The sequence below is a fragment of the Penicillium waksmanii genome (genome assembly GCF_028829765.1).
Source record: "Penicillium waksmanii strain IBT 27052 chromosome Unknown utg000005l:1.0-5232799.0:1.0-5237142.0, whole genome shotgun sequence".
NCBI classification, from domain to species: domain Eukaryota; kingdom Fungi; phylum Ascomycota; class Eurotiomycetes; order Eurotiales; family Aspergillaceae; genus Penicillium; species Penicillium waksmanii.
Window position 1 is genome coordinate 4,521,350 of NW_026643252.1, and position 23,534 is coordinate 4,544,883.

Here is a 23,534-nt window from a genome sequence, read left to right on the forward strand (position 1 = left end):
CGGACTCGTAAATGGGCACGAGCTCGGGCTAGCTGAATATATAAAGATAAAGGATAGCAAAGAGTCTAGATTTTGCGTATTCAAGGACCAAAAAGGAAATGGGAAATGGGGGAATACACTAACTAGTGGTGGGTCCTCGGTGGGCCGGAGATGCCACTCTCCGGTTTTGCATAATAATATTACTTGTGTATACATTACTTACTCTACTACCAGGGTTATAACCTTGGAATAGTTTATGATTATAAGCGAATGGCATAGGAACCCCTGTTAAACATGAACTAGTAATATACTCCGTATACCCTGTAACATTTCATTACTACACTGTACCACCGCTTTATCTCCTCCGCACACTCCGACCGAATTTTCGTCCTGATCCCGAGAATGGCTTCATTCATGGTTCTGCCTTTCGGGCCCACGCGTCCGCGCACCCGCGCGTCCGTGGAGTCATATACGAGTTGCTGAGTCGCTGGGAGCCGCTGGAATTCGCCTGTTTCGGTATCCAGCGATGCCTGAATGCGGCTAGATGAATCCCTGTAATTAACTGTCGGCAGTAGGACCATATATATCGATAATACTCCGTACTCCAAGCCCCGATGCCTAATTCATTACAAGTATTATGTGGCCTAGAGTACCCCATATATTCAACGCAGTCATATAAGAGACGTGCGTTGTGGGTGTATAATGCTATCGCCTAACTGTGCCAGTGCTCAAACCTAACCCTAACTCGGACCACCATGCTATGTACGAGTGAGGTATGCTCTGCTTCGCACTGCATCTACGGACTCGGAGTTCGGAGCATGCATGAAATGTAGATATGCGAATATCGTACGCAGATCCAGCTGTTCTCAGGCAAGCAGCTGTCCAAGATTTCCCCTTCCAATGAACCCACCTGACACAGCCGGGACAGATCGCTTTGGTCTTGTTGTGATTGGTGGATCGAGCTGGTGGATCAAACTGCTTGCCGAATGGAACATCAGTGATTCATCCCGTTGTCGTTTAGGATTGGGGCCGGTGACTCAATCTCCGTCATTCGTCGTATCTGACTCGTGTTCGCGTTCTCGGATTCCATCAGGATTTGCCTCCATTGCATTCAGCAGGATTCAACCTGCTTTGAGACTCCGACTCCGTACTCGTAGCCCGGGGTAGGGGATGCATACTCGTAGGTGCTTACGGTCTCCATTGTGGGTGGCCTAAAGGCTAATCTACTCATCCCGAGTCAAATGGGAGTGATTTCTCTGATCTCACCGGATAGATTGTGTTCCGGTCTCGCATTGTGAAGCATGTACGGAGTATGTACAAGGGTATGGACAGTGCTGGTATCGCTGGGCTGGTCACGGTCACGTGTCATAGTACTGCCCACCACCACCGCCCATACCCGTGCCATGATTACATCATCTACCTGACATAATCCACCAGTCACATGACGCACAAGCGAAGGGCTTGGCCAAGCCCTGCCGCACACAAATCATCCGCACTCGAGGAATCTTGCCCAACTCATCCAGCTCATCGCGTTCAAGCCTTCAAGATGCCGGTCAGTAAAACCATCCACCTATACGACATATCCTACCTGAACCCTTGATCTTTTTCTTCTCGCCACCGTCCCTCGCCATCGCCTCGAAATTTCGACCGATAACTAATCCTTTTTCTTCGCACCAACAGAGCCACAAGACCTTCCGCACCAAGCAAAAGCTTGCTAAGGCTCAGCGCCAGAACCGCCCCATCCCTCAGTGGATTCGCCTGCGCACTGGCAACACCATCAGGTACGCGCGATCCTGTTTAGTTCCGCTCAGCTCAGCTTCAGTTTCGTTCCGTTCGAGTTCAATGTCCCGGTGTCGAGAAATATACGACTGTTCAGCGAGAAGGAAAGAAGAGAAGGGAATGAATATACGGATCCCAGCATCATCGACGACAACTCTCAATCATCGCCGTGCCACCATTTTCGCCATAACAAACCCGACATGACATGACAGAACAGAACGGACCAGAACAGACGAAATTGAAGCAGAGCAGAGACATGAACATCTGCATATCATACCCAGACCACAACTAACAAACCACTCAGATACAACGCCAAGCGCCGTCACTGGCGTAAGTCTTGCCTGAACGTTTAAGTTCGGGTTACGACTTGGACCGGAGTGGATATACCCGACCACGCCTCAATCACGACACCGATACGATGCCCTGTACTCGATAACTTGTTTTGTTTCGAATTCGAATTCGAAGACGTGCCGGCCCCTTACTCTACCATCATCATCAACTGAAACCATTCATACACTTGGATTGCGATAGTCTTGAACTACGTCCAGTGCCATCATCGGGTTCAATATTTTACAGTGACGACAATGACCCAACCCGATACGACAACTGAAAGCATCGCAGCAGCGCGGTGATGCTCGCACTACCATGATGTTGATGGATGGCTTCGGGTACCCGGCCGTCCGGTGAAATGGTTCCGGCGGGCGGGTTTTTTCTTATTACAAAAATGATGGAATCAATTGATGTCTCCCTTTCTTGATGGATTTGACTCTTTCGTATTGCGTAGTTTGGTATGGATTCAACTTGGATTTGTAGTGGGACTTGGATCTTGTCTGGTCTGGTCTGGTGTCTTCGATACTACTACCTAGGTAGTAGTTACTACTAGTACTCATGGATCCAGGTCCAGGCCGAGCTGTGGCATTTCCTTTCGTACCTAGGTATTTGAGGGTCAACTTGAAACTTCAAGAGACATGCCCCTCAGGCCAATCCAAGTTCCAACCCTTGGAATTGAACTTGAAGCGGTCCGAGTCCGAGTCGTAGACCCGACCCGAGTCCCTCCTGCGGTCGTAGACATGCAAATCCCTTTACCTACTACTATAGGTATGGATAGACAGCCCTGCTCAGGAGTCGGAGGTCATCGAATCAGGGCTGTGGTAGTAGCGGGCCCGATATATATCGGTCATCCTACGGGTCACAGACCGATACGCGTGAGCATTTTTAGCCTGGCACCTGGGTAGGTCATGCTTCAGCCCTGGAGGTCACTAGCGCCGACATACTACTTCTAGTACTAACTTGAATATTACTAGTGTTACCACTGGCATTTAGTGACCGAATTCATGACCCGATATATAGTTATCTACTAGTACTAGTAGTATCCATGCTGATCATCAACTTGAGGTTTCCGCCTTCGGCCCGGAAAGGATCCATACTAGTACTACTCTACTACTAGTATAGTAAGATATATACAAGAAACTCAACTCAAACCCTCAAAGACCTCAATAAAAGAAAAATATTTCCAAGACCCGGGCCATCAACGCCCATATCGGAACGGTAAATTGAAATAAATTACATCAGATGAGCCCTTGCAAGGCGAATTAAAACAAGAATGTATGTAGATGGAATGGATATCTTTCCAGTCCAGTTCAGTCCAGTCCAGCCACTCCATCCAGGAAGACAAGACAAGACAAGACAAGATCCGAGAAGGTGCGAAGATGCAAGGCAAGGCAAGGTAAGCAGAATGAAAAGAATTTTATTTACACCTCCTTCTAACAGACCAAACACCCAACCCCCTCCTCCCAATAACCCTCCCAAGCGTCTCCTTAACCCCGTCCTCGCCGAAATCCATATCGTCAAGGTTAAGGTGTTGACGGTACGACCAGAGGCGGTAGAGTTGGAGATTCGCGGCTCGTTCGGTTTCGGACGAGTCTGGGATGTAACTGTCGAGGAATGTGGCGGATGTAGGCGCGACCAGATAAACCGGGGAAGAAGATCCGCAAGTTGGGACTGATGAGTCGAGGCGGGTTATCATTTCGGGACCTGGGATGCCCATTAGGTCGAAGGTTGAGATTGAGGTTGTTTTGTTTAGCGCTGTGTTTGCTCCGGCGTCTGCGTATGAGCTTGCACTTGCATCTGCACTCGCATGATCACCATCCGCGCCCAGAAGCCACAGCGGTGGGGAGTAAGTCTTCCACCAAAAGACCGTAGCATCGGGGGCAGATTTAATGCCCTGCGCAACGGTGTTGGTGTTTATTATGTCGCGCATGGCTAACTGGGCTGGAACGATTCCACCTTGGTGGTAGACGCCCATTAAGAAGCCCATGGCTGCGTTGAAGATGATCCATGTTGCGAGGAACAGGCGGTTGCGGTGCATGCGCACGCAGCTTAGAAGTAAAGGCACGCAGGGGAGGAGGAAGCGTGGTTCTTGGTGCGGGAAGATTGAGAGAATGAATGTTGCGCTGACGGCTGAGAGAGCGCGGGCGTTTCGCATTGCGAAGGGGACGATTGGTCGGCTGAAGAGGGAGAGGATCATGACTATGTATGCTGGGCCGAGGAGCTGGGTTAAGTTTGCGAGGAAGTGTTGGTGGTGCGGGTGGAGGCCATGGATTGCGAGATTGTTCTTGTCGGTGTTGTAGAGGATGTTGTTTAGTGGTGTTATTATCGGATCGCGGATGATGGAGAGGATGGATGCGGTGGGTCGGTAGAAGCTCGTGTCTATATAGATTGCCGTCAAGGAGAAGAGGAGTCCGAAGCCGATGATTGCTGCTAGTGAGGCGGGTCTAGGTGGTGTTAGAGTGGGATGGTGGTGGGATGGATTTAGTGTGTGTGGTATACTGACTTGCGTTGGAAGTATGGCAGTAATTGGAGACCTGGGAATAGGAGGAAAGCTGGGAAAGTGATACGGTTGAAGACACCGACCACCGCGATGAAGGAGAAGACGGCGTAGGAGAAGTAGGAGGAGCGTTGCTGGAGTTGGTCAGTACGCGGCCCAGCGCAGCCCAGAGTCGCGCAGGGTAGCAACACTGGGATAGAGTGTAGAGGGTAGACGGCACGAACCTTATTCTCGACGATGCGCCGAATCAGAACCAGTCCCCAGGCTACCAACAGAGTCTCGAGGGAGTTGGAGAAGGTGTGCGTCTGATATGTCCAGGTGACATATGATGAGGCAACCAGCACGACGGTCGCGCGCCGGTGACGCGGCGAAGGTACCAACTCATAGATAGCCCAGTCTTCCAGCACAAAACTGAGCAGGAACATTCCGGCGCGCAGCGCATAATAGACCAACTGTGGCGGCGGGCTCCCCGATCCGATCTCCGTGTAGAACCATTTCAGTAGGCTCATGGGCACCTCGTAAATGGGCCATAGCGGGAAGACGCTGCGGATGGGGAGGGAAGTGGTGAATTCCCATGGTAGCTGCGAGGGATATGCTAGGACGCGGCCTGTAGAGGTGGGAGTTAGCGCGTTGCTTGAATTGCGGTGGTGATGCGATTGCGATGGATTGCGCGGATGCGCTGCTCCGGGATGGGATGCGACGCGATTGCGACCGCCATGACAAGTAATGCTGCGCCTTTGCGCGTGTCGATTGGCGCGTTCAACGCGTCGCAGCGATGATTAAATCGGGGGAAGGCGATGGTGGGGGTGGAATCATACCTGCAAAGACCTCTGGACCCTGGAAATGCTCATCCGGGTGGAGGTAGCTTGGCGACAGGGCGAAGTAAACACGGATGAGCAGTAAGAGCAAGTAGGTTCGTCTCCACATGGTTCATATGGACATGCTGAAGGGGAGTGAAAGGAGAAAGGGAGAAAGAGAAAGAGAAAGAGACAGGGGGAAGTCAAGGTGAAAGGGAAAAAGTAGTGAAAAGTGAAAAGTGAAAAGTTGAAAAGTTGAAAATGCTGGACAAGGGGGAAGTGGGAAGTGGATGATATCAGCCGCACTCGATAGTTTACACTCCCACTTACTAGTAGTAGACCAGTAGAGACCAGTAGAGACCAGTAGTATACTCTACAGTACTGTAATTATCAGTATGATATAATTGTGACAGGGTATCTAGTAACTCGAGATAGAATTTAGCAATGTAGCTATTTTGACTTAACCTAACGCACAAGGCCGTGAAGTTCCTCCTAACGCGCAAAAGGGTGCAGTTCCCTCAGAGGCCGCGTCTCTATGAACTTCATTCCTCCCCGCCATAGACGATCATAGAGATCATGTTTATCCCGACAATCTGTCTCGTAGACATCATCAACCGTCATAACAGAGATATTTCCTGACTCAAAGATTTGTGTCAACCCATTTTCATGCTCCAAGATCGGTGTTCCTGGACCAAGACCATAAGCGGATGTGATGTCTGCACCGATTCCAGCATCTTTCCAGTCTATATGAATATCACAATCTGTCCAAGCTGGAAGTTTATTGAAATTCTAAGATAATATTAGTATCAGGAACATGATTTCTTGATAGATCTAGGGATCATCTCACTGTAGGGGTACTGGAACTTTCGGCGGGAGCTTTGGCGGGAGATATTGCGGGAGATATGGGAGATTTGACAGGGGGGATTTGCGGGTGACTTCTCGAGTAAGTCATTCATCGAATCTATTTTGTCAAGAGGGTCCAGGGACGAAGAAGATTTGAGTAAGATGGCCTTGGAGGATTCGATAATTTGCAATCCTCACTCGTGGGGTAAGCCGAGGAGTGGTGTTAGTGATGTTAGTGATGACCGGTGTAGGTTTGAGGATCTACGTGATAAAACACGAACAATTGGGAGAAGGGAAAAATGTCTGAGATGGTTGGTTGGTATCAAGAGAAGAGTGTTGAGAAGGGATTGGTTGAAGACTCGGAGTTCATTCTGATACTACAACCTTGGAAGTAAATATGAGTCACGTGGGATTGGGTATAGTTACACTCTAGACCTGTATATTGTATATTCTCGTACTTTGGCAATATTTATACTGATAACTGGTAGATTTGATTATGCTGTCATGATTATCAGTATAATGACATAGGAATGAATTATTATAACCATACCCTAAAGCATAGTAATTGCTGTGTTCTAAGTATAGTACTAGTAATACCACCAAGTAACTACGAACTATGCTGTTCAAGTCACACCTCTCGAATAGAATAGAATCTTCTATTCTTTGTATCTTTGTATCTTTGTAAGTAATTCGATTATCGAATTTACACTCTGGACAAAGACTTCCGCCTAAAACAGCCTCACAGTTACCTAGTCACAGCCTAGTCGAACCAGTCTAACTGTGGGGGCCGCCCCTCAAAGGAGCCGCGGAGGACTAAAACAAAAGGCGCCCCTCCGTTTTCAACCTCCGACTTCCTCTTCCTCTTCTCTCTCTCTCTCAACTGCTCATCAACTCACCCACTCTCAAACATCCCAAAGTCAGTTTCACCCTCATTTCTGCAGCGAACAGCTACCACCTGCATCTGCCACCCATCACCATTCCGCAAATCTAACTCTCGCTCCAGACGTCACCAAAACCATCTCTCCGCCACTCCACCATAACCACTTTCACAATGGCCACCCCCCAGATCACCCTCACCAGCTCCGATGGTGTCGATGTCACCGTGGGTACGTACAAGATTCCATCTCCCAGTGACCGCGCCACCCACTAACCCCCTCCACAGAGCGCACCGTCGCTGAGCGATCCGTCCTGATCAAGAACATGCTCGAGGATCTCGGTGACTCCGGCGAGGCCATCCCCATTCCCAACGTAAGTCACTTACATCCAAAAGCTCCTGTCAAATCTGCGAAGCAAAGCTGGCACAGAAAAAAGCACAATGCAGCACAGCAGCGCAGACGAGACCGGTCGCAGAGCTAAGCTAACCCCGATACCCCACCCCGCAGGTCAACGAGGCCGTCCTCCGCAAGGTCATCGAGTGGTGCGAGCACCACAAGAACGACCCCCCCACCGCCGGTGACGAGGACGACAACCGCCGCAAGACCAGCGATATCGAAGAGTGGGACCAGAAGTTCATGCAGGTCGACCAGGAGATGCTTTTCGAGATCATTCTGGTGAGTAACTCGGACGCTTGTTTGCTTGCTTGCTCCCGCGCCCGCCGCGGAAGTGAAAATCAACACAACCGTTCACTAACCTTGTTCTTTTCTTCTTTTCTTCAGGCTGCCAATTACCTCGACATCAAGGCTCTACTGGACGTCGGCTGCAAGACTGTCGCCAATATGATCAAGGGCAAGTCTCCCGAGGAAATCCGCAAGACATTCAACATTCAGAACGATTTCACTCCCGAGGAGGAGGATCAGATTCGCCGCGAGAACGAGTGGGCCGAGGAGTGAGTTTGAGTTTTTCTTTCTTTCTTTCATCCAGCACCGCTGTTAATGTGTGCTGTGTACTCTGTGAACCCTGCTAACGGTCCTTTCTCTCTCTTACAGCCGCTAAATCTTCAAAAACTTTACGTTATGACCCTCATGTTTCGCTCAAATATCTTGGATCGAATCCCCGCCTCTTCCAGATTGGGCGCTAGGCCTGTGCTGGGCTGAGCTGGGCTACACTGTGCTGTGGCCCGGTATGTGCGCCCTCTTTGTCTCAACGGAGTTCGGTTTCGGTTAGCGGTCGTTATTTTTTTTTTTCTTTTTTTTTCTTTCATTCCTTGTTTTTCTTTGCTTGCTTCACTGCCCGATCGATGACTGGTCGGTCATGGAAATCTGAAATAAATCTCTTGCTCTGTCTCTTCTCTCCTCACCCACCCCCTCACCTCTGCCCTCACCTCTGCCCTGTGCTGTGGCTGTGCTATGTGTGCTATGCTATGCTTTACTGTGCGTGGGTACATATGTAGTAGATGGCTAGCTACTTATTTCTCCAATCATTGGTAAATCCTTCCTTCTAGTTCTAGTTCAAGTTCCTCGACTCAGATATCCCTGATGTAAACCTACAATCTCCTATACGGGCTCTACTCGTAGTCAAAGCCTCGGCCCTCCAACTAAAATCGAAATCAGGTCCGGCACGATCTTCTTCGTTATCATCCTCTTGGCCTTTCTTTGTCAGTCTCAAGCAAGTTCAAGTTTGCTTGACTCCCGGCGCCGGAACCCTGTAGCGTAGCGTTTTCAAACAGTTCCAAGGTTGAACAGTCCGAGTCCATTTCAGCTGGTCGCAATGCAATAGTACGTGCGAAAATATATATGCGGCCCAAATTGAGGGATCTGATAAAGGATTGCGAAGTCGCAGTTGCAGTCGCTGTGCTACTAGTTAAATGCAGTTAGCTTTAGTTGGTCACTAGTACAGTTACTATTTTTAGCCCAATACTATGAGGTCCAACTTGAGGAGGGCCTTGGATACATTACTGAGAACTTTAAATAGACAGATCAAGATAAGCAGCTGAATAACTACCCTAGGGTACTGCTGCTACTCCTACTAGTAGTGGTAGCATGTGTAGACTAACACCATCTAATCTAATCCATGGAGGAATTCATTCAGCGAAAACGTCCCATTTTGCCCATTAGAGGTTAAATACATGAAAGTCGTTTCTGGATCGGAACTGTTTCCTCACTGGTCTAGTCCAGATCAGATCAGATCAGATCAAATTTAGACCAGCCCAAACTAGACCAGACCAGACCAGACCAGACAAGATCCAAGTCCAAGCCTAGCTAGCAAATGGATTCGAGTCGAGTCTATTCGATCCTCGGGCGAACCGAATAGAATAGAGGGGGATGAAGGGAAAGGAAGAGGAAAAGAGAAAGGAAATGAGATTGGATAGAATAGGATAGGAGGATAGGAGGGAGGAGCGGAGCTCTGCCAAATATGGAGAATCAACAGGCATGCTTGGTATTCATCAGAACGTAAAAAGAGCAAAGGAAATAAGACGAGAGGTTGGAAGGAGAATCACGAGGTTCGGTTCGGGTTCGGTGCGGTGCGGTGTGGTGCGGAACGATACGATGCGACTCGATTTCGCTCACTCGCTTATTCTTCGTCCTCGTCGGGTTGGTCGAAGAGGAAGTTCGCTGCCAGCTCTTCGTTCTTGTCACAGGCGAAGTAAGCCTGGATGACGGAGTCGCGGGGGAAACCGAGACGGCAGAGCTAGAATGGGCGGCCAGGTTAGTACATACAAGACAAGAGCGGCAGAATATTCTTTATCTCTCTTCCGTTAACATGGCGACTTGACTTACCCTCTCAATGGCATCCCTCTCCTCCTCCGTAACGGAGATGGCTTGTGTACCCGGCGGCAGGGCCGCATCCTCCTCATCGCCCTCCTCACTCAATAGCTGGAGAAACTGTTCGGAGTTCTGACCGATGATCTGGGCAATCTGAGGGTTTCCGGCCGCAACTTGCTGCAGGATGGGCTCGAGCATGTGCGGCTGCTGCTGCACGAGTTGGCGCAGTTGCTGGAAATGGGGGTTTTGGCGGAGGAAATCCAGGTTAGCAAGGGACTCGCCACCAGCTTGGCCTCCGGACCGAGCACCACCACGACCACTGCCATCGCCAGCCTGAGCCGCAGCCTCGAACATGTTGAAACCCTCGTCGCCACCCAGAGCGGCGGCGGCAGCAGCGTCTTCGGCAGAGGGCTCGGGGGCTGGAGCGGCGCTCTCCTCTTGTTGCTCTTGTTGGCGTTGCTGTTGTTCCTGTTGGACTTCCTGGGGGATGCCCTAGAAAGAAAATGCTTGTATTAGCGGTTGTGTGAAAAGTGAGAGGCCAGCGCTGCCGCAACTTGTTTGCAAGACTCACGTTCAAAAGATAATCGACAGCACGGTCAGGGTTGAAGAATGCGGCCCGCATGGCCCGATCAATATCGCTTCTGGCAAATCCCATTGCTTCCATTTGAGTGACGGCACCCTCGGCCGCAGAGCCCATAGTCAACGCAGAGGGATCATTGAAGGTCGGGCCACCCTCGGCACCAGCACCAGCACCAGCGCCAGCACCAGCGCCAGCTGGCGAAGGAGTCGCGGGAACAGCAGGAGTCGAGCTAGCAGGTGCAGGAGCAGCGGGGGCGGGCGCAGCAGGGGTCGCAACAGGAGCTCTGGGAGCCGGAGTGGCGGGTGCCTGGGAGGCAGCGGCAGAAGCGGAGGAGGCAGCGGGCTTGGGACCCTGTAGACAAAGACGAATTAGACCTCGAAGCAACGGGGGCGAAGCTTGGGATAGCTGGGAATCATCATACCTTCGAAGGCAAGCACACTAGGAAATCCTTCTCTTGGATGCTATACGATTCGACGGTCTTGTCATCCTGGAGGATCTTGCCTGCAAGGTTGTTAGCTCCGGGCCCATCAACAGCTCTGCGTTGAAAGAGCTTTGTATCAATAGCCTGCCTCCTAGACAGATGATGGACCATCTCAACACGACATACCGGAATAAATAACCTTCATCCGCTCTGCTTCATATTCGCCTTTTTCTTGGGCGATCTTCTGCTTGACTTCGCGGACCTAGAAATATGGTCAGCATGGAGCTGGGGTGAGCTGTGAGATTACAGCTGAAGACTGCACGGGTGCAACAGGCGAATCTCGTTGGCGAAAGGTATGGAAGGACATACGGTCTCAGAGGGTTCGACCTCGATAACGAACTTCTCCTGCTTCAGGTCCTGTATGGAGGGGCAAGGTCAGCATGGGCAAATTAGATGGGGAAGGCAGAAAGAAAGACGGACCTTGAAGGTGAGCTTCATCTTGTCGGGAACTGAAGGGACGATGGAGGGTAAGGGGGAGAGTAAGAGAGGAGATATAGAGAAGAGGGCAGTTCCCGAAAAGTCAAGGTCAAGAGGGGCGCTGAAGAGTGACGACGATGGAGAAGCAGCAGCCGAGATGCCTCAGGCGAGGAACTCACCGCCCGCACAGGCACAGCAGAAGGGTTGACCACCACTTATATTAGAACATATTTGATAGCTTGCATCAATTCAGAGATTCATCTTGATTTAGACTGCAATTTTATAAATTATCTTGAAATCTTCTTTCTTTGACATGCACGTTACCCGATGCTGACCTTTGCAGGTGTGGATATTGAGCCCCCCGCCCCAAGGTCCTACTACTCCTACTCCGTCCTACTTCCATGAGGCGATCGTGCATATAAACCCTTACCGTATACCCCAGAACAAAAAGGACTTGATTGGCCAGTCCAGGCCAGTGAGGCCACACAGGGTAATCCCTTCATCCCGGCAGGTACTTCGTATTCGGTCTGTGGATCCACGCAGGTCCTCGACAAAGTACTCGTACTCCGGAAGTGCACGTACTACTCCGTACTCGGTATACTCGGTACTATCCACCAGGACTTACCTGCATGAACCGCCGGGCCCGAGAAGAAGAAATAATCAAAGCCAACAATCCAATTGACAAATACAAGTGGATCGGAGACTCCTCTGTAAGTGATGTCTCCAATGCTGCGGATTACTCCGTAGATCCAGGTAGATCCACCGCACCTCCGCCTGGGGATAGTTGATACTCTCGCTGTCCATTTTTGTTGATACGCCAGAGCCATCTTACTCGTATGTGGAAATTAAAGCCATATAGACAAATCTCAGCTGAGCCTCGCTACGGACCTGTTCCTGTCCTGAACCTACACCTACACTGACAGATCCTGTTCCCTGCGGCACTGCAGATTCGACATATCACATCCGCATCGGATCGATCGCCACGCGATCCCGACAACCAGGAAGGCCAGATCAGTGGCTCGCTCAGTCCTCACAATGATCTGTCACTTAAATAGTTCCCTGACTAGCGGTCTGATGGACAGCACTATGTGAGCCGGCGCTGGCCTGGCCTCACCTTCCCCGGTGCCACAGTAGTTCTCCCCCGGTCCACCGCTGGAATCAGCAATTGATTGATCCATGAATCCCATGCGTATTGTTCGATCCAACCAATCCAACTTGCCAATTGCTACTCACGGGTCTCCGGCTCTGCGGAATCTTCATCCAGCCGTCCCGTCCCTCCGCACTCTAACCAGCATGCCGGGTTGATGGGTCACTTTGATCTCTCATGTAAATTCGACATGTTGCTTGACCTGCATGGTCCGATATGCTTTGCGAGACACGCCCCGTCCCGTTGCACGCGAGAATCCTTTTTTAAATATGAAGCATTCCCCGGGGACTCTGCGTGGACTCGACACCCGCCCTGGACACTTTCCTTGACCTGGGGGGTTGTATCAGATTGGATCAGATCAAGTCATTCTTTACTTTTGATCTGATCATTCTTTCATTTCATCCTCTTCTATATCGTGACTTTGACCACATTCTTTTCTGTTGCCCACAATGTCTGCAATTCTGCAATATACCTTGGCAGGGGTATCTCTCCTCGCCGCTATGATTGTCACCGTTCTCAATGGCCTCGCCTATGCAGCCTTGCAGTCCGCACCCCACGCCCCAGCCGCAGGGCTTGCACCAGTCGCCCTGGGGGTCCTCACCTGCGCGGCACTAATCGGACTGAACGTGATCTTACACAAAGACGTCCGAAGCGGCCAACAGTGGCCAAAGTGGAAACAATGCGTCTTCTACTTCACCGGTGCATACCTCCTCATCGCCGCGGCGTCCATCACTGGCACAATGGCCAAAGACGAGCTGCGATCAACAGCAAATCAACAAGGGCTCTTCATCGCCCGCTCAGTCTTCTGGTCTTTCTCCGTCTTCACGCAGGGTCTATACTACGGCTACCTGATTGTAGCCCTAGTCCAAAAAAACCAAACAACTTCCACATGGCCACACCCATACTCCCAAGATATGAAGCTGGAGACATTCCCGGATAGTCCTGCCACCCTCACACCCTCGAGCCGAATCTGTGATCCAGAAGAATTCAAATTCGACACTCGTCGCTCCTCGCTACGAAAGTATCCACGACGTTCGCACCGGTTCTCGGGAGGAACCCTTTGCCTACAGAAGTCGTTGACCAATACAACTACCACCACCGCGGATACAAATACAAACAACACAAGCACAAATAAAGAGACCCGCCCAAACTCCTTCGAAACAACCTCATCAATCTCAACAATCACCCCGCAAACACCAACAGAACCACCAACCCCAACCTTCCAACAAGACACACGCCCCCTCCTCCGCACCAGCATCCGGAGCATGCCCAGTCTCCGCCGAGAACAACACATTCACGCATCACTAAACAGCCTCGTCCGACCTGCCCCTGCTCCTGCCCCAATCTCACCAATAGCCCCAGCCCCAACATCATCATCAACATACCTCCACCCAGACTCACCACACACGCCCAACTTCCCAACCGGCTCCTTTCCCGGCGAGTCAAACATTCACCCCCTCTTCCGCAGCAATAGTCCCTCGCCCTCACCGACGCCGGGACTGGGGACATCAGTCAAAGCATCGCCGTCTGCAGGCCAGACGATAACGAAGCAGACGCTGACGAGGATGCGCTCTGCGCGGTCTCTGCGGGAGCGGGAGCGAATTCCGTCGCCTTTGCCTTCGCCGACGGGGTCGTCTTATTCGTTGGCGTCGTCGTTGTCTTTGTCGCCGGAGGAGGAGAGGGAGGAGAGGGTTTTGGCTTTTATGTCGGGAAGGAGTGGGAGTGGGAGCGGGAGGGGTCGGAGACGGGATGAATTGAATGAATCACCTTATGAGAGATAGTTGAATTTTTTTTGTGGTTTTGTATATTTGTTTTGTTTTGCTTGGGTTATGTTGATATTGATGCTGATTTTGTATAAATGGGATAATGTGATGGATGGACTGGGTGATTGGTGTTAGTATTGATATTGGCGTCGGTATGAGTGTTTTCGTTTTAGCGAATGTACCTGGCAGGAATGATTATGACTGAATTGCATTAATATCATCGTCTTTGTATATGTTCCTGGTTACTGCTGACATTGCTGGTTTAAGGGATCCTAGTACTAAGACTGATGTACCCTGTCCCTGTCCCTGTCCCTGGTCTACTAGATACTTCCATACTGTATTGTACGTACCCTCGTATTCAAATTATCATAGCCGAATCATTATGACTTGACCAGGTGTAATATGCATGGTCTGGCAATTGAAGTACAGGGATCGGATAATATTCTATTTCATTTTGAACTTGGATCTTTGAATAATAAAATATTATTCAACAATTCCGAGTCCCTGTTATGTTCCCTCTACTCCGTCGCTCTGCTTATACTCCAGGCTCCACCTTGGCAGAATCGCAGCCGCGCGCCAGGTGTCCTGATCCGCGTTCGGCGAGAGAAATCTCGAGCAGTGGATAGCTTGAGTATTATGTCGATCGAGGGAGTATTTGAGTAATCCTAGGATAGCTGTACTCGTTTATCTTTATTATTATCTCCATCACCACTACCCAAGTGTATCTACCGCATAAAGTGTTAACTGCTCACACTCCCCGGAGGCTGGGCCGAGCCGCGCGGAAAAACGGCAATCCCTTCCTTTACACTTTCACTTTCACTTTCATCTTTTACGACCAGAACGGGACTCTCTCTGTTCTACTCTGCTCTGCTCTACTCTCCCCTCCCTATAATCCTCTTTTAATTCCTCTCCTCCTCTCCTCCACTCTACCCACTCCGCTCCGCTCTTCTTCTCTCCTCCCTTTATTTAATTCCCCATGTTCAGTCCCCCAATCCTGCTTCAGTAGATCCTTCTGCCCCTGGTAAGTCGCGTTCTTCTTTCTTCTTCTCCGCTCTATTCTACACTACTCTGCCCTACTCTACTTGTACTCTTTCTCGGTCGATCTACCCTGTTTCTCCCTGCTACTCTTTTTCATCTGTTCTCTCTGCCCTACCCTACCTCTGTGCCCGCGTGTCTTGAATCGCTTCATCGTATTCCTACTCACCCCAATCTACCCTAAAGCCTCTTTTTATCCCCATCCCCATTCCATTTCTCTGCTGCTTCTATTCCATTGCTTTTTTCCATTTCCATTTCATCCTTTGTCATCTCTCCTCATCGTTCTTTATCCTTCATCATTTCCCTTCTACCTTCAAGATATCTTCACCCCCATCATCGCATTCTCTTCCCTTCTCTTCCACTCTCCGTCGCCTATTTTACTCTCTATTTCCCATCTCATCCCACCTCATCCCACCCCATCCGTTTTCATCCGTCCCCCTTGGTACAATCGTGGCGACACAGTCTTTCTCCCTTCAATGCGGTACTTTGTGTTTTGACTTCAAAAGTCTGACGCTACTCCGCTACTCCCTGCTCCACCCCGTCATTCTTGCTTCCGCCCTTACTGACTCCACCAGGGACGATGGTGGGAAGAAGAAAAAATCGTGTCACCGCGCGCATGGTCGCTCCCACCCCGACCCGTGGTCGCGGTATGTATAATCGATTCCATTGATCTCGGATTTGACTCGACAATTACTAAACTTTGCCCAGGTGGTCGAGGTAGTCGCGGTGGCCGCGCTAGAGGAGGCCGATGGGCAAATCACTGGGCTACCAGAACTGCCCCGGCGCGTGCAGCGCGCGCATCGTCGCCAGTAAATGACATTGACGATGAACATAATCTGGACAGCGATAGCGAGTTGGAAGAGCCTCCTCGTTCGCGCATCGTCACTCTAAAGGTACCCCCGCATCTCTTACGGTCTACCATACATGGCCCTGGTTCTGGTCCTGGTCATGGCAACCAAAATCAAGAGGATCACCACCTCGAGCCATCCACCGCGCAATCGAGTACTCCTACCGGTTCGCAATCGCAAAACCCGGAGACTCCCTTGCGGCGGCGCTCCAAACGCGCACTCGCTGTCCCCGAATCATCTCGGACAACGAGACAATCAGCGCGCCAATCAGGTCCAGGTCGCCAACCATCGCGACTCAAGCCCGGCGAGTCCTCATATGAGCACGAAACGCCCAGTAAAGCAGGCGAATCAGAGCCCAGCGAGCACGAGGACGAAGATGATTTTGGTGACGACGCCTCGCCTCAAAAGGAGGAGTATGATGAGGACTTTAAGCCGCAGCAACGTATCAAACTTCAACTCTCTACCTCTACGGCGGAAAATCTGCATGATCCTGCATCTACCCGGCCATCGCCGGCAATCGCGGAGCGGGAAACACGCCTCGCGACGACAAAACTACAAGATCACGAATTGAATCTGCGTCCCGACTCGGCATATTCAGCGTCCGCACCGACTTACTCGCAAGAAGCCGATAGCCCCATGCAGCAGTCGCAGTTGCAGCAGCAGTCACAGTCGCAGCCCCAATCACGCGGAATGTCATCGCCCCGGCCCTCGCGCAAGCGCACATCAACCGAGACGAAAGATGAAAGCGCAGACGTCGAGTCCCGCGCCGTCTCGGAACCTGCAACCAAGAAACCGAAACTGGAAGATGACGAGAAGCCAGCCGACGCTCTGGCAAATGGAACAGAGCTCGATTCTCAGCACGCTAACTCTTCACCCGACGAAACCGCGGACCAAGATCCAGCCCCCGTCCAAGCTGCGCCCATCCGTGGGGGCCGCGGGGGCCGTGGCGGCCGTGGAAGTCGCGGTGGTTATCGGGGCCGGGGCCGAGGTCGGGGTCGAGGACGCGGTAGTCGCGGCGGCGCAATAGGACCCATTCGATCGTCGACCGTTGTACGAGCTCGTGGGCGCGGACGCGGTCGTGCGCGTGCATCTGCCGCAGCGAAGGGCCGCGGTGGTAAGCGAATCGAGGACGAGATTTGGGATAGCGAGAGTCGGCGACGTTCGCCGTCGCCAATCCCCGCGACGAAACCTATTAAAGATCGACAGGAGGAACTGGCGCTCCTCTTTAAGAAAGTGGGACAGGCGCAACAGGTTGCTCTCAGTGTTTTGGCTGATCATTCCATGGCCAAGATTGCCAGGGAGAAAATGGCTCATAAGGAGTGTCCGGAGTTTGAGCAGGTGCAGCGGGATTTGGCTGAGTATGAGCGTAAGGCTTTGACGAGGTTTCGCGATGATTATGATTTCAAGGTTGAGGCGGAGAATAAGGTTTATGCTGGGGAGATTCATCTCATTGAGACGAGGGCGAATGTGGGTTTTCCTTTTCCCTTTTTCCGGGTGTTTCCTTTGAAGAAGGAAAGAATGGTACGCTGATCGTGATTATAGAAACAACTCGAGAATATCCAGGATGAAATGTTCCTTGCGGCTCGAGGCAAATATATGGAATTGGTCTTGGGCCGCCGAGCCGCAGAGGATGATGAACATACAGAGGTAAGGAACCCACAGACAGATACCCATCAAATCTATACACTCAACGCAGAATCTAACTCATTACAGACTGACGGATCTGACCCTGACGCCGAGGAACCACACTACCTCTTCCGAATTGGAAAGGCCGGCACCCGCGAAGTCGAGCGCGGCTTCTTCGCCGACGCCGTCCGAGAACCAGACGGTGCAGCCGCCTACGACCGCGGCCGACGAACATGGGACGACTTCGTGCAAAAGGTCCGACTAGGCGAAGACTTGAATCCGCAGATGCAAGCCCTCGACTCGATCACGGACCCAACAGTCCAAGACCACGTCACGCGAACACTGACAAACCTCCTCCAAGCGGCGCAAGTTGTTGCAGAGGGAGGAGGCCTCGACGGTGTCGTTGACTGGCCAACGCCCCAGGCCTTGTCTATGCTAGCGGACACCGCGCTCTCGGAGCCAATGCCACCACACCTGCCCCGAATGGATCCAAACATGTCCCCGGCTAGCCGACATCTCATCCCAACATCTGGCGTCCCACCACCTCCAACTCTGGGTCACGGCCATAGCCACGGTCCTGGTCCTGGGCAAGGGCAGGGTCACCCTCACGGCCACCCCCATAGCCATGCCCACGGACCGACAGATCCACGCTCCTTCATCCTCCCCCGTCCAACACCAACACAACAACCGCGCCGTATCCTCCCCGCACGAGGTCAATTGGGTCTACCAGATCCATTCTCAATGAACGGCCCTCCTCAACTCCCACCCCCACCAGGTTCGAACTTCCAGCGTTTACCCCCGCTCCCGAATTACTTTCCCGGTCCTCCAGGACCAGGACATCCGGGGTCCGGACCTGCGCCGGGATCAGCTCCAGGACCCGGGGGACCGGGGGGACCGGGGCAGGGACCAGGACCAGGACCAGGACCAGGAATGTATTTCCCTCGCCCCATCATTCTCCGCATGGACCACCGCCGCCGCAGCCACGTCGCTACTGAGGGAAGTGTAGTGTGAGGCGAGCGAGCAAAAAAGAAAGAAAACAAAAAGTGTATCATCATAATCATACCATCACCATCACCATCATCATCACCTCCGTATGCTATGATATGCAGCTACCCTGATGTGTGGCAGTGGGCAGTGGCACCGGCAGCGGATGTACCATCAACATCAACGATTGGAACCCCGTGTACTTTATCCTTTGTCTTTGAGCGTGGCGTTTACTTACCTTATCTTATTTACTTTACTCCTTTTTTTCTCCTCCTATTCCCCGAGGATCCTTGATTCTGTTTTCTGATTCTGATTCTGATTTTGTTTTACATGACCACCCCCTATTTTATTTCTTGGACTTATTTCTTTTGTTTGGTCGAATCAAAACCCAAATTCAATTCATTTAACATTCAAAACTACTACATTCCCTTCCCTGTGTCTGGATTCACATAATTCCTAGTCTACTACCTACGCTGCTATCCCACCGTTATAATTCACCCTACAAGCTAGCACAGCCTTCCTTCCTTCCAGTCAAGTCACAGGCAGTCATACCTACACCTAGACTAGGCATACATACATCTACATAACTACTAGTAATTCGCCCCTGCGCCACACCGCAATCACTTAATCACTAGTCATTGCCTTGCACTAGTTAGTCCGTATTGCCCGCAGTATGAATCACCGTCAACATGAGACAGGATGACTCAACACCCGTGTACCGGTACCGGTACATATCCGCACAGCAAAAATGTATGCATTAGTAAGTACCAGTACAAATCAATACCAACTGCGCCCCCCCACCAAGCGGACCCGCCAAGAAAATGCGATTGCAGCTTTGCACTTTTTCACTTTCGGTTTCCGTCTTCATAACGGAGCTTGGATCTCGCTTTTGCTTTGATCATTTCCTACACTTCTTCCTGCCTAGACAAAAAAAGAAAGCCTTTTTTGTTCTTTCGCATTTTCGCATTCTCGTTTTTTTTTTACCCACCATTCTCCCTCCGAACGACCCCGCAGATCCTTCACTACCACCCCTCATGGCTGTGCGCGCGCAATTCGAGAACTCCAACGAGTAAGATACCCACGCCCGGCAGAAACGAAGCAGAAATCCAAGGCAGCTAGGTCAGGATGTCAAGATAGTCAAGGTAGTCAAGGTCTAGGACTTGACTGGACTTCACTTGACTTGACTGCACCGGACTGGACTGGACTTGGTTCACACTTCGAGGTTACGAGGCCAGATCAGACCAGAACACCATGCTAATACTTTCTTTTCTTTCTCCGCAGGGTCGGCGTTTTCGCCCGTCTGACGAACTCCTACGCTATCGTTGCTGTCGGTGCTTCGGAGAACTTTTACAGGTGCGTTTGTGTTGATATTGCACAGGTTGATGGGCTGGATGGGCGGGGCTGAATGGGCTGGGCTGGGCGGAGTTGGCGGATTGCATTGCACTCGACTGCATTGAACCCAAGACCCGGCCGGCAATGGGTTGAGTTAGGGTGTGATATAATATGATATGATGGATGGATGCAATCCCAGTCGTACCCAGACCGACCAATCCAACTGGTCCCAACCCAGCCCAGCCCATCCATTCCAGAGCAAAACAGAGGGGCAAGAAAGCGAAGCGAAGCGCAAGCTAACCACCTCGACTCCAGTGTCTTTGAATCCGAACTCCAGGACGTCATCCCCATCTGCCACGCCACGATCGCAGGAACCCGAATCGTCGGCCGTTTAACCGTCGGAAACAAGAACGGTCTCCTCGTGCCCACAACCACCACAGACCAGGAACTGCAGCACCTCCGCAACACGCTTCCGGACGCTGTAAAAATCCAACGTATAGAAGAGCGCCTTTCTGCGCTTGGAAACGTCATTTGCTGCAATGATCATGTTGCCATTGTTCATCCGGATTTGGAGCGCGAGACTGAAGAGATGTAGGACTTCCCTCACCCCAAATTTACCCAACACTCCTTCAAACTCCCTTGTTTGATTCGATTTGATCTAACCTGTTTGTCTGTGTACAGCATCGCCGACGTCCTCGGCGTAGAAGTATTCCGCCAAACAGTCGCCGACAACGTCCTGACAGGCTCATACATGGCCCTTTCCAACCAAGGTGGAATCGTGCATCCCAAGACCTCAATCCGGGACCAAGATGAACTGTCCAGTCTCTTGCAGGTTCCCCTTGTCGCGGGTAGTGTGAATCGTGGTTCGCCGGTTGTTGGTGCGGGTATGGTTGTTAATGATTGGCTCGCTGTTACCGGTCTCGATACTACTGCCACGGAACTGAGTGTTATCGAGTCTGTTTTCCGTCTCGGTGAGATGGCGCCTGGTGGTACTGGTGCGGCGGGTCCTAATAAGGAGAGTATTGTTGAGAGTTTCTACTAAACTGGTAGAAGCTTTCCTTCTCTCTGCTTGGTCGCTCATTTCTTCACGCTTCGCGCTCTTCGGAAAGGCTTGTGCTAGACTAGACTGGTCTGATCGCATGAGATGAAAGTGTGGGAAATGAGGTGATAGGACGAGATTCTGGTTTTAGGCGATAAAATGGGGTCCGTGGCTTTTGATGATATTGGTATTATTGTTCTCTATCTTCTCCTTTTTTTATTATTCACGATGGTGTGCATTTCTTGTTGTGGTTTGGAAGTTGTCCTGTCGCAATTATGATTTATGACCGTGATCTGATGATTTGTGCTGTGCTGTGCTTGAGTTTTGGTTTTGGTATTGCTGTTATAGTCGTAGTTGTAGATCCATGGGATGTAGTGAATGGGTGAAATCGGAATTCAGATCGGAATTCAGATGCAGATACACTGGAGACGCAGATACAACGTGACCCTATGCCACTGCCAGATCCGATTAAAATGCCCAGGCCCATGGTGCTGGGTTGATAGAGCAGTGGTTCGGGAGTCTGCTAGTATACTTAGCTGAAGTTTATTTTATTTATTTAGTAGGGCTTGCTACATGTCTGTGGGCGGTCCGGACCAGGTAGCTTCTTTCAAGTTGCTAAGATCTATAGTTAACATACAATGATTGTTCTCTATTACTTGTCTGTCTCGCTGAGGCACTGTATCCAAGAAATATCCAAGAAACATTCAAATTAACTAGCTCTAAAATGGCCCCGAAATCCTGCTATTACCATATCAAACATGAAACTTGAACTATTTATTCCCAAAGAAACCATGGCCTTTTCCCTGTACTCTCTAGTGCGTATACTTCTAGGTACCATATTGTGCGCCTCGTACGCCACATGCTCGCTTTATCCAACATCCATGCATACATAATCCATTATCACATCAGAAGATTCAAGAAGAGCATAACACTCAAAGAATTGCCGCATTGATCAGCTCTTCTTCTCCTCATGAACAGATTGCAGATGCTGGTTCAGGTTATCCTTCCGGTTGAAGACCGAAGAACACTTGTCGCACTCGAACGAACCCGGAGCAACATGCAGAGTATTGTAATGGCGTTTTAAAGTTGCCTTGTTGGAGAATGGTTTGCGATGCTCGCAGGCTGGCCATGGGCATAGCAAGGAAGACTCGGAGGTGGTTGATTTACTTTGTAGATAGGTATACATTAACGCGTGATTGGATATACCATGTGGGAGTGAGTTTTTTACCTATCGTTGTTCGGACGATTGCTGCCACCATTGTATGGTTGGGAATTGTCTGGATTGTTTTCTCCAACGGCTGTTTGCCAGTTCAAGGTTGAAGGTGCGTTGCCCGGGTTTGGAGATGTGGTATCAGATGGACCGTATCGGAAAAGAAAGTCAAGTAAATGATCGGCGGTGAAATGTTCCAGGTCCTCGAATAAAGGGTCTGGCTCGGCGTATTCCGATATGTTGTCGGTGTTAGAAGCCATTGTACTGGTTGCTGCCTTGAGAGGTTCCTGATTTTGTCCCTGGGTGCTTGAGAGATTCATGTTGTGGGAATGCCAAGACATGATGATAGTTGTATAGAGTCTCGGGGATCAGATCAATAACAATATGAAGCGATATGCTGCAATTAGAGAAATAAAACTTGAAGTGAATTGGTAGCATGTAGAGTAAGAAAGAACAAGCAATTTATGATCCTGAGGGTCCAACACCCCCTCAACCCCTTTCAACCCTGAATGAACAACCATAATAGGAGTCTCTACTGTGTGTGGTGAAGATGCGCTATTTGTGCAGGTGTTTCTCTACGCACGAATACCGCAACTACTGCAGGTTCTGACCGCTGGTCCCAGCTTATTTTGGGTGAAACTCATGATTGACCCATATCGGGTCCACCCCTCCCCGCTTCGGGAAATACTAAGCCACTAAGCCCTTCTGGTCGAAGTCGATCCGGGGCACACGCTCATTCGACTACCTCACCGTGCTCTATACCTTCTGACAGAAGCTCACAACCATGGAAATTGTGATGTATGCGAGATGAATAGAGATTTATGAGAGAAAAGCAGCAAGGAAGGAACTGATCTAGGATGTCTAGGACATCTAAGGCTCAACTCCTCTAGACTTTCTAAGCTTCACTACTCGCCAAGGCTTGTCTCGATCTGCCAAACCACTTTGTTGGTGTGAACCCGTTCTGTTCATTCAATCCCCTAGGTAGCATATTCCAGATTTAACTATTTACCATACATAAAATGGATCCCCAAGGAGCTGGTTCCTTGTTCTCGCCGCGCGTGAACCCGCTATTCCAATCGCTGAAATTTCTGAAAGACCTTGAAGATGGCCAATAAACCTCTAGCGTCAGAGCAGATACAGAATTCTCAGATTTTCTTCCAATGAATATCGGATCTTAGGTGCTGATCTAGGTTGTCCTTTCGATTG

The 23,534-nt window shown here is 50.6% G+C and overlaps 9 protein-coding genes across 9 annotated transcripts; 6 read left to right on the forward strand and 3 right to left on the reverse strand.

Annotated features, from left to right (window-relative positions):
• Nucleotides 1-1,525: 1,525 nt before the first annotated feature.
• Nucleotides 1,526-2,111, forward strand: N7481_006576 (60S ribosomal protein eL39; the record flags this gene model as incomplete). Its single annotated transcript, XM_057265795.1, has 3 exons — nt 1,526-1,531; nt 1,660-1,760; nt 2,063-2,111. The coding sequence occupies 3 exons, from the start codon at nt 1,526-1,528 to the stop codon at nt 2,109-2,111; spliced, it is 156 nt and encodes a 51-aa protein (XP_057123515.1).
• A 1,394-nt stretch (nt 2,112-3,505) lies between these two features.
• smp3 (glycosylphosphatidylinositol-alpha 1,2 mannosyltransferase smp3) lies at nt 3,506-5,512 on the reverse strand (the record flags this gene model as incomplete). The annotated part of the gene is made up of 3 exons (XM_057265796.1): nt 3,506-4,532; nt 4,592-5,192; nt 5,404-5,512. The coding sequence occupies 3 exons, from the start codon at nt 5,510-5,512 to the stop codon at nt 3,506-3,508; spliced, it is 1,737 nt and encodes a 578-aa protein (XP_057123516.1).
• Nucleotides 5,513-7,276: 1,764 nt separating this feature from the next.
• Nucleotides 7,277-8,054, forward strand: skpA (SCF ubiquitin ligase subunit skpA; the record flags this gene model as incomplete). The annotated part of the gene is made up of 4 exons (XM_057265797.1): nt 7,277-7,331; nt 7,388-7,473; nt 7,608-7,775; nt 7,881-8,054. The coding sequence occupies 4 exons, from the start codon at nt 7,277-7,279 to the stop codon at nt 8,052-8,054; spliced, it is 483 nt and encodes a 160-aa protein (XP_057123517.1).
• A 1,621-nt stretch (nt 8,055-9,675) lies between these two features.
• On the reverse strand, nt 9,676-11,365 carry N7481_006579 (putative UV excision repair protein (RadW); the record flags this gene model as incomplete). The annotated part of the gene is made up of 7 exons (XM_057265798.1): nt 9,676-9,792; nt 9,882-10,358; nt 10,438-10,797; nt 10,868-10,947; nt 11,054-11,129; nt 11,237-11,284; nt 11,348-11,365. 7 exons carry the CDS (start codon nt 11,363-11,365, stop codon nt 9,676-9,678), a joined length of 1,176 nt encoding a protein of 391 aa, XP_057123518.1.
• Nucleotides 11,366-11,973: 608 nt separating this feature from the next.
• Nucleotides 11,974-12,399, forward strand: N7481_006580 (uncharacterized protein; the record flags this gene model as incomplete). Its single annotated transcript, XM_057265799.1, has 2 exons — nt 11,974-12,054; nt 12,268-12,399. 2 exons carry the CDS (start codon nt 11,974-11,976, stop codon nt 12,397-12,399), a joined length of 213 nt encoding a protein of 70 aa, XP_057123519.1.
• A 541-nt stretch (nt 12,400-12,940) lies between these two features.
• Nucleotides 12,941-14,272, forward strand: N7481_006581 (uncharacterized protein; the record flags this gene model as incomplete). Its single annotated transcript, XM_057265800.1, has 1 exon — nt 12,941-14,272. One exon carries the CDS (start codon nt 12,941-12,943, stop codon nt 14,270-14,272), a length of 1,332 nt encoding a protein of 443 aa, XP_057123520.1.
• Nucleotides 14,273-15,905: 1,633 nt separating this feature from the next.
• On the forward strand, nt 15,906-18,774 carry N7481_006582 (uncharacterized protein; the record flags this gene model as incomplete). Its single annotated transcript, XM_057265801.1, has 4 exons — nt 15,906-15,936; nt 15,998-17,604; nt 17,680-17,784; nt 17,851-18,774. The coding sequence occupies 4 exons, from the start codon at nt 15,906-15,908 to the stop codon at nt 18,772-18,774; spliced, it is 2,667 nt and encodes an 888-aa protein (XP_057123521.1).
• Nucleotides 18,775-19,781: 1,007 nt separating this feature from the next.
• N7481_006583 (translation initiation factor 6) lies at nt 19,782-21,121 on the forward strand (the record flags this gene model as incomplete). The annotated part of the gene is made up of 4 exons (XM_057265802.1): nt 19,782-19,816; nt 20,029-20,100; nt 20,395-20,670; nt 20,761-21,121. 4 exons carry the CDS (start codon nt 19,782-19,784, stop codon nt 21,119-21,121), a joined length of 744 nt encoding a protein of 247 aa, XP_057123522.1.
• Nucleotides 21,122-22,070: 949 nt separating this feature from the next.
• On the reverse strand, nt 22,071-22,669 carry N7481_006584 (uncharacterized protein; the record flags this gene model as incomplete). Its single annotated transcript, XM_057265803.1, has 2 exons — nt 22,071-22,284; nt 22,347-22,669. 2 exons carry the CDS (start codon nt 22,667-22,669, stop codon nt 22,071-22,073), a joined length of 537 nt encoding a protein of 178 aa, XP_057123523.1.
• Nucleotides 22,670-23,534: the final 865 nt, after the last annotated feature.